The sequence below is a fragment of the Lycium ferocissimum genome, chromosome 12, assembly GCF_029784015.1.
Source record: "Lycium ferocissimum isolate CSIRO_LF1 chromosome 12, AGI_CSIRO_Lferr_CH_V1, whole genome shotgun sequence".
Taxonomy (NCBI): domain Eukaryota; kingdom Viridiplantae; phylum Streptophyta; class Magnoliopsida; order Solanales; family Solanaceae; genus Lycium; species Lycium ferocissimum.
The window spans coordinates 39,013,004-39,025,088 of record NC_081353.1 but is presented as its reverse complement, the minus strand read 5'-3'; the positions used below and the strand labels follow the sequence as shown (position 1 = coordinate 39,025,088).

The following is a 12,085-nucleotide window of genomic DNA, read 5'->3' as shown; positions in this document are numbered from 1 at the left end:
ATTCAAAAGTCATTGAAGTAGCTACTTTTCATGACAGTGTTATTGTTTTCACACATTAAATATTGAAACTCTATCTTGATATCCTGGGTGAAATCCTAGACAATATCATAGAGTTTCACATTTTTAAAGTTGAAATTCATGACAGGGACATGGGTTTAAAAACCATAATAATATCTTACATGAAAAAGCCTCTTAAATTTGTGAAAATATTCTATTTAGTACATTTTGAACAACATCTATTTCTTGTGAAAATATCATATATATTATTGGGCAGTTTTATTTTATTAGATATATACACAAATTTTTTTATTCTTTTCGCTTGTATATGAAAAATACATCATAGTTAATTCAATCACAAAAATATATATCATCTGTTTTAATTATACACATTCACCAAAAAAAAGGAACAGTTTCTTTTGGGACTAGTCCTCACACATAATAAAGTTTTTCGATCCTGTCATGATTTTTCGCATAAAAAATGGCTCTTTTTAACAAAATTTTCAAATTCTGACTATTTCTCTGGCTAGCCCATCAATTATTTACCTTAAGTCATCCTAACAAATACTGGGCCTGGGCCTATAGAAGCCCAAAAAATGTCTCTAATCTAGGGTTTCTCAAATAAAAAGCAAACCTTTACTCTCACCTTATTGTTCCAAATCCCGAAAGAAGAATTTTAGCAGTTTTTTTCCTTCTAAGTACGTAAGATTTACTGATTTATTATTTCTTTGTTATCTTTAAGGTTATGTAAATTTTGTTCGTTCAATATGAATTTATATTGCATCAACTTGCTTTAATAAACTTTGTTACATGACTCCATGTTACTTCGAGTAGATATTTCTATTGTTTCTGTCTGATTTGGAAATAAAATGTAAACTGAAATAATGGAATATATTGATATGTGATTTTTATTTCTGTTTGTTATTAATGAGCTACATATTTTTTTTTGAGATGTTATTTTAGTTAAATTAGACTCCCTTTGTTCACTTTTATTTGTCACGTTTCACTTCTCGAACAGTTTCACTAATCATCGGAGCTAAATTGAATTAGAACTTAGATATTCAGAAACTATACGAAAAAATACTATAAGTTGTAATTCTTTCTCATGTTAATATGATGAAAAAAAATGCATCTTCATGTGGTTTGATGACTCTCAGGAAGCGAAACTTGAGAAGTAAAAGTGAGTGGTGGGAGTATAAGATTTGTTAGCAAATTAATGTGCTTGTAAGTAATGGTGGATGTTTAAACTAGGCTATTTATGAAACTTGAGTTCAGTTGGATGGAGGAAAAGAGACCGGGGGGGGGGGGGGGGGGGGGGATCTAGGATATTTTCTAAGGGGGTTCGAAAAATAAAAATGTAGTGCCTGAGGCTTGAACTTGGGACCTCACGGTGAATTTTGACCCCCCTAAACCATTGAACCAACCCAACTCTTGTGTTCAGGGTGTTCGAAATATATATATGTGCTTAAAACATATAGAAATACCATATATATACAGTGTAATTTTTTGCCGAGGGTGTTTGGGTGAACACCATCGATGCGCTTTAAATCTGCCCCTGCCTATAGCATAAGTCTTTTAGATCCGCTCTTTCGGATCCTCTCAATAAATCTACCATAGTTCTATGCTATCTTGGTTCATTTTGCTCCAGGAAATGCCATCTTTTTATTGATATAGTTTCTTTTGTATGGTGAGGGATGATGTCATATTGGTGTGTGGATAGAGATAAAGGAAAATGTTTTTTACTGTCACGGTGCAATTTTTGTTTTGCTTGTGCTTTTTGTTCTATAAAATAAAATGGCCTGGTATTCAGCGTCTTTGAAGCCTGCTGTAAGTGCGTCTTGTTCTGTATGGATAGAATGTAGGACAAGAAATGCTCAGGATTCAATGTCTTGAAATCACACAGCTCTCAAACTAAAAAAGATATTTCTTGTTTGAATCATAACTATTGCTAATGCTTCTTGTTGTTTCTTTTAAATAATGTTAAACTAGTCTGCTAAGCTTTTACCTTTTCAATATTAGCTTCTTAAAATGTTTATCCTATTATAGCTGAGTAGTTTCTTGTTGTTTGAATCATAATGTTTTCATATCGCCTCCTAAGGCAGCCTCTAATCACATAGACCTACTTCTTGCATTGGTGCTTCTTTGGACTCATTATAAATTTGTCAAGTTTTTTTTTCCTTCCATTATTTACCCGTCTCTCGTGTATACAGGTAAACCATGAAGCATAATAATGTTATCCCCAACGGTCACTATAAGAAGCACTGGCAAAACTATGTAAAGACTTGGTTTAACCAACCTGCTCGCAAAACAAGGAGACGCAATGGTGAGTTTTCCATTTTTTTGCTGGCTTCAAGTCTCAAATTCAACTTTGGCTTAAGAATAGAATACCTACACTTCCTGACCTCTCTTGCTTTTGCTAATTCCAGCTAGGCAGAATAAAGCTGCAACAATCTTCCCTAGGCCAACAGCGGGATCCCTCCGACCTATTGTTCATGGACAAACACTAAAATACAACATGAAAGTCAGAGCTGGCAGGGGATTTTCTCTAGAAGAGCTGAAAGTAAGATTCATTCTATCTAATCTTAGAGCCTGTTTGGATGGGCTTAAAAAAAGCAGCTTATAAGCTGCTTTAGATAAGCTAAGCCAAACGGACCCAATTAATTTTTTGGGCTTATTTTAAGCACAAAATGGCTTTAAGCTGGCCATCCAAACACTCAAAAAAGCTGAAAACAGCTTATAGGCAACTTATAAGCCAATCCAAATGGGCTCTTACTCTAGATTGTTGCTCCCCCCCCCCCCCCCCCCCCCAAAAAAAAAAAAAAAAAAAAGAACCTGCCTGCCTGAAATGGGAAAAATGTATGTGTGCCTGGTACAATTGAACTTGTTTCCTTGTTGGGATCTATGTTTCATGCTGAGCTTATATTAGAGTTTGGCATGTCGAGCTTACATAGAATTTGGTTCTCGTGCAATCAAGTTCATGGGTCAATAAGCTTTTTTACTTATCTATCCTTTTGAGTGGGGCAGGTTCCATTTTATACCTCTCTTCTTAAGTTGCAACTATGACTTTTGAAGTCGTTCCGTATTCATATCCTTCATTTTTTATCTAAAGATTTTTATCATATATTAAGCACATTGTTGTTTTCAGGCTGCTGGTATTCCCAAGAAACTTGCTCCAACTATAGGCATTGCTGTGGATCACAGGCGCAGGAACAGATCCCTAGAAGGTCTTCAGACCAATGTCCAGAGGCTCAAGACATACAAAGCTAAGCTTGTCATCTTCCCAAGGCACTCTAAGAAAGTCAAGGTAAACCTGAAACTATTGTAATCCTACCAGTCTGCTATTGACAATGAAAAACTTATTGTTTGCTTATTGTTATTTTCTTGGATTATCTTTGAACTTACATCTTTTCAACACGATTGCACAGGCTGGTGATTCTAGTGCTGAGGAACTTGCCAATGCCACTCAAGTCCAGGGTCCTTACTTGCCTATTGTTAGAGAGCAGCCAGCTGTTGAGCTTGTTAAGGTCACAGATGAAATGAAATCATTCAATGCTTATGGCAAGCTGCGTATTGAGCGTACTAATGCTCGTCATGTCGGCGTGAGGTTGAAGAGAGCGGCTGAAGCACAGAAGGAAGAGAAGAAATAAGACATTATAGTCTTATAGCATTTGCTATTTTTTGGTTGAGTCTATTGTTTCAAGAATTTACTTTTTTTGTACTTGTTGGAAGTCTGTTATGCTCTAGTCAGGCTATAACTCCCATAGTAGTATCCTTAAAGCGTAAGTTGTGGTTATTTTATTGCTCTTGATGTTTTTTGTTCTAGCTCTGCACTGATAATTATCCAAATAGAGGTATGTTTTATACGTTGGATGGCCATCTTGGATGATTTGTGTTTGATTAAACATTCAGCTTCATGTTTTTTTACTCTAGTTAGTACTGCTTCATACAGATCAAGGCTCTTTTTAGTTTTGTGGCATATATTGATGGTTGTGTGGTTGTACATTGGAGTTTATCTACATTTGTGGTTAAAATATTGACAGTCGAATTGTCATAAGGTGAACATTTTATGAATTCGAATCGATTAAATACTTGACCAGAAGTCATAAGACTAAGTACATTTACCTCTTGCTGATTGCTCTAAGAGGCTGAAATAAATCAGATGTAGATCAACTGTATTCTTGTTGTAATTTGATTCACATATTGGGCAACTTTAGGGAAACATAAGAAAAACAAAGGACAAGAAACTGTGGGATCTCAATGCTGAACAGAAAATGTATCGCACTCTATGTTTATATAGAACTAAATAATTTGATCTGAAGAGTTACACAAGCTAAAATGAAAATGAAGTGAAATATAACTGTACTGTCCTGGTTTCAACTACTAACATTTTAAACCTCATAAACCTTGTAAAAATCCCAATTATGAATACAATTCGGGTTTCTATATCAATCATTCTCTTAGTTGACAAATGACAGTAATATGAAAATTGCTCAAATTTTCCAATGCCTTTAATATTGAGCATAAACTCAAAAACTTGTACAGTCAAACTTCTTTTAATTGTCATTCGTTATTATAGCATTTTACTATAACGACAAACCTCTCTATAATTGCCATTCGTTATAACAACATTTCACTATAACAGCCTGATTTTTTCTGAAACCGATTTTTCATCTTATATTTTACTTCTATATAATAGCATTCTACCTATAACAATAATGACACTCATTATATCGGTACACTCTTTGTAAAATTACCTCTCTATAATAGTCATACTCAAATATTGTGTAATAATATTTTGTAGGAAATAATATAAATTATCAAGGGCGTCTCTAGCATAATAAATGAGGGTTCAATTGAACCTCTAACTTTAGATGAGGAGTATAAATTTATGTATAAGAAATTATGAAAATCCTAATAAATAGTGGATATGAACCCATAACTTTAAAGATATAATGGGTTCAATACTAAAAATCTTAAGGTTGAACCCCTAAAATTTAAATCCTGGATCCGCCTCTGCAAAATATTAAAATATTTATATTAATCATTATTAATGTCATGCACATGGTAAATTTTAAGTACAAATATCTAAATTAAAAAAAAAAAAATTATAGCACAAATCCCATCTCATAACACCAATCAAGCATAGGATGTTGTCTTTTGCCAAAAAAGAAAAAAAAGCACAGGATGCTACCACTTATATGGAGCTGGATACAACACGTCTAATCCTTGAAACTTATACTGATGAAGAGATTATTGCATAAGTCATTGGAGTAAAAGAATAAGAGATATCGAATGCAGAAGGTGACAACAAAATTGCTGATGAAGAGCCTCCACCTAATGCTACTTGGGGTGAAATAGAAGAGCCGTCTGTTAAGCTCTTAGACAGGAACTGACGCTATATATATATATATATATTCTTTTCAATTTGTCTCTTTAAAGAGCTGATTGAATTAGATTTGGAGATATTTTAGTAATAGTATTGCTTGATTTTAAAAAAAGCTCTTAGACAGTTTGCCTTTAAGGGAAAGCTATTGAATTCTCTTTTACTGAAAGTTTGGAAAAAAATCTTCGTCAATTCAAGCGCTATATTATCACTAAAAGACTAAAACTTACGAAACAACCTACAAGAGAAACACGGTAAAGGGAAATGAAATGAAAAGAATGAGAAATAATGAGAATTTTTTATAATGTTAGAAAATTGAGCAATAAATATAAATATGTTGATGGAAAATTGCAAATTCAGTGATACCACAATGGCATGTCTGCTAGGTAGATCAACGATGGGTTAACTAAGTTAAGTTCGGGATAACATTTTGGAGATTGAGTAAGACAATTCAGGCAAGGACGATTCAGTTGTAAAATTGTATAATTTTTACGTCAAACTTGAAATATTAATTAATTAATTTTAAATGCATATGTTCCTTAAATTTTAATTTTCTATCGGTACAATAGAACTAGTTATGGATTTATGAGTAATTTATTAGTCTTTTCAATTTTTATTAATGAAATATGAAAATCAATTGAGATTTTAAAGTTAACAAGTATTTGTTTTCGTTTATAACATAAAAATCTTGAAAAATACTTTTGCATACTTTTGTTTATTTTAAATGAGATCTAAATTGAAATAACAGTAAAGACTTATAAGTGTAGAAATTTTTGGACAAATGCTGCCACTATAGAGATGTTTGACTGTATCATTATTAATTAACGTAATTAATTGAATATTTCCTCTCCGAAGTCCAAATTGTCAAAATACTCCACAAGAATTGTGGAATACACTATTAAAACCTTAATCTTTATATTAACAAATCACTTTTCTATCAAGCAATTAGCTGATTAACGACATTGGCCGGCAACTAGCATTATTTCATAGCCTCGTAGTCACATTTAATCTGGTGGCTTTGAAAATCTCTGTTTTGTTCCTTTTCTAACTTTTAGGACACTTTTTTTTTTTTGGCTCTTCTATGTCATTACTGTTAGAACAAGAATGATAATAATAAAAATCCAAAATAAACTTGTTTGGCTAAGGCGTTTGAAGAGGCGTTAAGACGTTTCTTGAAGATAGTCGAGTCTCTCGGAAGAATAATTAAGCCACAACAAGTAGCATTGAAAGTTGCTCTTGTATTCTTGAATTGGTGATTTCACCTTTTGATCAATGTCTCTCTAAAGTTTTAAGGGGAAATTGTTTTCTTCAAGTGAAAAGAATGAAACACTATTTATAGGATAAAAATTACATAACATAAAAGTTTTCATTAAATAGATTTAAAATAGGTTCATGAATTTTCTTAAAATACATGCAACTTTCATGTAACTTTCAAGAACCTTAAAATACTAAATGAAGAATATATCTTCAAATTCACATTCATTTAGTTTGGAAAACTTTTATCGATGAAATGTTTCAAAATTAATTAAAACATTAACTTAACAATTCCCCACTTGTTTCAAGAAATTTTGAAAATATTTTTTTGAGACATTAATCTAGTAATATGCATCAATAATGGTGTCTTTTGGACTTGAACCATTAGCTAGTGAATACATTCTAAATCATTGACTACTTAGTGAACAAATCTTGAACTGGTAGATCATTAAATGAAGTAGAAAAATTTCCACGCACGTTACTATGTTCGGTGAAAATCGTATCCTTTGACACCTTACGGCCATGTGTCTGAATCCTTTAAACTAAGTGCTTTAAGCTGTTAAAAATCTTATTGAAGCAGCCTTCACTTCGCATTAGCACGGTGAATTCATCAAGAGTAACTTTGCATACTCCGACCAAATAGTCTACGAATTCATTAAGAGAATTTAATCTATCCCCTTTACAAAGAAGTGTCGGTAAATCTATCAAGAGGTTCCTATACACTCCAACCGATACCGGTTTATAGACTTATTAAGAGAATATAATCTCATCCTCCTCTACAAGTAGGGAATATTGGTAAATCTATCAAGAGTCGTCATACTAACTAGATCGGTCTTATAGATTTATTAAGAGAATAGAATCTCAACCTATGCACATTTACTCACTCTTTGAAGAAATGGAAATTTTATTGATCTCCACAATTGTAACTTTACTTGTTTTTCCCTTTGAACCTAAGATTACATCATTAGGTAGGGTTACCATAAAGTACAATTAATTTACAACGAGCTTTATTCCCATCCCTTTACAAGTTTCCATTACTAATTCTTTTTAACCCTTTAGACAAAGGATTAATCGGACTTCACATATTGAAGCGATATTATGCCATCCTCCAAAAGTCTTCTCACATGATTGTGTTTGAGACGAACTTGCCTCGATTTTCGATTGTAACAATCACTAAGCCCGAAAAATAGCAATTTTATTATCCAATAGATAGTCAAAGGTGGCATTGACTTACTCCACATAGGAATATCTATTAGCATACTTCACCTTCTTCTCCGGCGGAAGACATAGCTATAAATTCCGAAAAGTAATACATGCCTCTTTGATAGCCCGCCAAAGTTAATAGATTTAGAGTCATTTGGATCGTAATTCCAAGTAGCATCACTAAGCCTTCAATAACCGGCCGGAAAGGTAGAATAATGTAGGCCATTATTAATCGTGCCTTTAGATACTTTAAAACACGAATTAAGGCATTCCAATGTTCAACTCACGGGTTACTAGTAAACTTGCTCAAAGTTCCCTACCGCATAGCCAATATACGGCTGCTCTGTACAATGCATGGCATACATAAGACTCTCTCAACAATCCGAGAATACGTCAATTGATCAAGAACGTCACTAGAGTTTCGCACAGTTTGATCTAGGATCAAAGCTTGTCATCAAAATGACCAAACCTCTTTAGAACTTTCTCAATATAACTTGCTTGAGTAAGAGTCAAACCATTAGCTGATCTCAATTTTAATGCCCAAAATATCTCCAAGATCCTTCATTTCAAATCGAGAAGCAAGAAATGATTTTGTTTCTTTAACTCTTTCAATATCAGTTCCAAAGATCAACATGTCATCCACAGAGACAAGATTATAACTCAATTTTCTTGAAATTTGCGAATATGCATATATCATTGATTGAGTAGCCATTAGAAATTATGGCCTTTCTAAATTTCTTATGCCATTGCTTTGGAGCTTGTTTTATCCAAAGAGATTTAAGAAGCTTACAAACTTTATGTTTACGACTGTGAATGATAAACCCCTCTCGGTTGTTTCATGTAAACTTCTTCATCTAGATCTCCATTCAAAACGCAGTCTTATATCCATTTGATGAATTATCATATTATGAATCGCTAAAGCAATCAAGAGCCGAATAGATGTCATCCGAGCTACAAAAAGTGCAAAGGTATCAAAATAATCAATATCTTTCATTTGAGTAAAACTTTTTGCTAGCTTTGTACTTATCTATAGTACCATCGTATTTTAATTTCTTCCTAAAAATCCATCTATTACCAATAGGTTTACACCCAGGAGGAAGATTTGATAAAATCCATGTATTATTTGACATGATAGAATGCATTTCATCATCAATAGCTTCACGCCAAAAAGGAGCATCATGGGGAAGATACGCTTGCGGCGTAACTTTCGGGGGATTTTTTTCAACCAAATAAACTTGAAAATCAGGTCCAAAGTTCTTTGGTTGGGCTGATCTTATCCGCGCCTCGTATGGCTTTCTTTAACCTTTTCCTTTTAAGAGGAGATTGCATCTTGTTTAAAGATTCCTTTTTCTTAGGAAATATATGCTCAAAAAAGTTAGCATGTAAGGATTCAATAATTGTGAGAGGACTTGGAGTCTCAAGATTTAAGAATCATTTGTCCGAGAATAACCAATAAACACACAATCTACTCCTCTATAGCCAACCTTAGCCAAATGTTGATACAGTAATCTAACATGAGCCAAACAACCCATACTTTAAAATAATTTATATTTGGCTTTCGGTTCTTCCAAAGTGGATGCCTCAAGTTTCTTGGAAGGTATTCGATTCAAAAAGACGAAAATAAAATAAGGTCCACAAATTTCCGCAGGCATACCATATCCATAAAGCATAGAATTAACCATTTCTATGAAAGTCCTATACACCATTTTGTTGTGGTGTATAAGATGTAGTCAATTGCTTTTCAATGCCTTCTTTTTCACAAAAATCAATAAAATCTGATTTTAAATATTCTCCACACGTATGATCTAATTGATTTAATCTTCAAACTCAATTTATTTTCAACAGCTTTATATGTTTTGAAAGACTCAAATGCCTCATCTTTTGTTCTTAATGGAAAGACATATGTATATCTTGAGTAATCGTCAATGAAAGTGATAAAATATCTCTTACCATGACGTGACAAGCAATCCATCTCACAGATATCGGTGTGAATTAATTCCAAAAGTGTGGATGTCCTTTCAACCGTCTTAAAAGGTTTCTTTGTTATCTTGCATTTACTACAAGTAAGACACTTAGTAGTATGATCTTTTCCACAGTCCTTAATTAATCCATTTTTCACCATAAGTTGTATGGATCTAAAATTCACATGACCAAGACGTTCATGCCATAAATCTAGAGACTCCACAATATAAGCGAAATATTTTCATTATCAATATTGAGTTTGAACATTCCATTTGTAGCATAGCCTTTTCCAACAAATATGCCATTTTTAGAAAGTATAAATTTATGCCTCAAAAATCATTCTAAACCATGTTCGAAAGAAGCGTACCTGACACCAAGTTCTTCCGAATTTCAGGAACATGCAATACGTCTATCAGCGTGACTATCTTTCCGGAAGTAAACTTCAATTCAACAGTTCCTTTTCCCACAACCTTAGCAGAGGACGAGTTTCCCATATACAAAACTTTATCGTCCCCCACTAATTCATAGGTCTTGAAAGCATTTCAATCACCTGATATATGACGAGTTCGGTGTCTATCCACCATTCCACTTGATTTCACTTTCTACAAATGCTTCGGTAACAATTGCTACAAATTCATCTTTTCCATGATTATTTGCCTTTTCTTTCTTCTTTTAAAACTTTAAGAATTTTACAATCACGCGCATAGTGACCAAATTTGTGACGGTGGTAACATTCAACCGACTTAGAATTGGTACTGTACTTAAAATTCGTACTTCTCTTTGCCTTCGAAATTTTCTTATTGATTCTTCTTGGTTGATTTTTCTTCAACCACATGAGCTTTCATGACGGGTTCCTTCAAAATATTATTGTCACGATATCGAGTCTCTTGTTCAATTTGCAAATCGCAACAATTGCTCAAGAGTCAAATCTTCTTTCTTATGTAAGAGTTTGCCGTATTCTTTCGAAGAGGAAGGAAGTTTCGAGACAATAGCACAACATGAAAATTTTCATCAAGAGCAATTCCGAGAGATAGCAATTTTATTAGCTATAACTTGGAATTCTTGCACTTGTTCAGTGATTGACTTATCATCAACCAGTTTGAACTCCATATAATTTGAAACAAGAAATTTCTTTAAACTCGCCTCTTCCGCCAAATAGATATTTTGGAGAGCGTCCCAAATATCCTTAGCAAATTTGCACTTGGTATAATATTGATCATAAAATTTGTTGGACATTCCTCCAAGAATATAATTCTTACATAAATAATCATCATCTTTCCACTTGGCAATTTGTTCTTTAATCAAAGTAGCCTCGTCAGTTGCTACCTCAGAACCAGGAGCATTAGGACAAGGTTGTTCAAGAACATATGCCAACTTCAATCGTCTTAAAAAAATTCCATCTTTCCACGCCATCTAGGAAAGTCTTTGCCATCGAATATTTCAAAATTAGGATTAGGTAGAGATGGAACACCATTCAATGGTGATGTAGTAGCCATAGAGACAACTATCTTCAAATTGTTAGAACAAGAATGATAATAATAAAAGAAATCCAAAATAAACTTGCTTGGCAGAGGCACGTTAAGACGTTTCTTGAAGATAGTTGGAGGACAAACGGAAGAATAAATAACAACTCTATCTTCGGGATTCAATAAGCCACAAAGTAGCATTCAAGAAAGTTGCTCAGTATTCTTGAATTGGTGATTTCACCTTTTGATCAATGTCTCTCTAAAGTTTTAAGGGGAAATTGTTTTCTTGGTCTTCCTTTTTCAAAAGAATGAAACACTATTTATAGGATAAAAATTACATAACATAAAAGTTTTCATTAAATAGGTTCATGAATTTTTCTTAAAATACATGCAACTTTCATGTAACTTTCAAGAACCTAAAACGTAAAATACTAAATGAAAAATGTATCTTCAAATTCACATTCATTTAGTTTGGAAAACTTTTATCAGATGAAATGTTTCAAAATTAATTAAAACATTAACTTAACAATCACATCGTTATCATCATCTTTTACTAACTCAAATAACAAAAAAATATAGCTCTATAATGCTGATGCTTTTATAGTAATAATTTTAGTTATTTGTATTAATCATCATTATCTGCTGTCTTGTCTCTGTGTCTTTTTCCAAATCCAGTTTCAGTGCCTATATATGGCCTTACATCATTATCTATGACGAACCCCTTCGTTAGTTAATTACAAAATTATTGTTTATGTATATATAATAAATAGTTGACTCTTCTTGGCTTTTTCGAGCGTTTACTTCTTTATATTTTAGATCT

At 33.0% G+C, this 12,085-nt stretch overlaps 1 protein-coding gene across 1 annotated transcript; it reads left to right on the top strand.

Annotated features, from left to right (window-relative positions):
• Positions 1-581: 581 nt before the first annotated feature.
• LOC132040188 (large ribosomal subunit protein eL13y) lies at positions 582-3,864 on the top strand. Its single transcript, XM_059430810.1, has 5 exons — positions 582-695; positions 2,208-2,320; positions 2,424-2,557; positions 3,143-3,301; positions 3,423-3,864. The coding sequence occupies exons 2-5, from the start codon at positions 2,215-2,217 to the stop codon at positions 3,642-3,644; spliced, it is 621 nt and encodes a 206-aa protein (XP_059286793.1). The 5' UTR covers positions 582-695; positions 2,208-2,214; the 3' UTR covers positions 3,645-3,864.
• Positions 3,865-12,085: the final 8,221 nt, after the last annotated feature.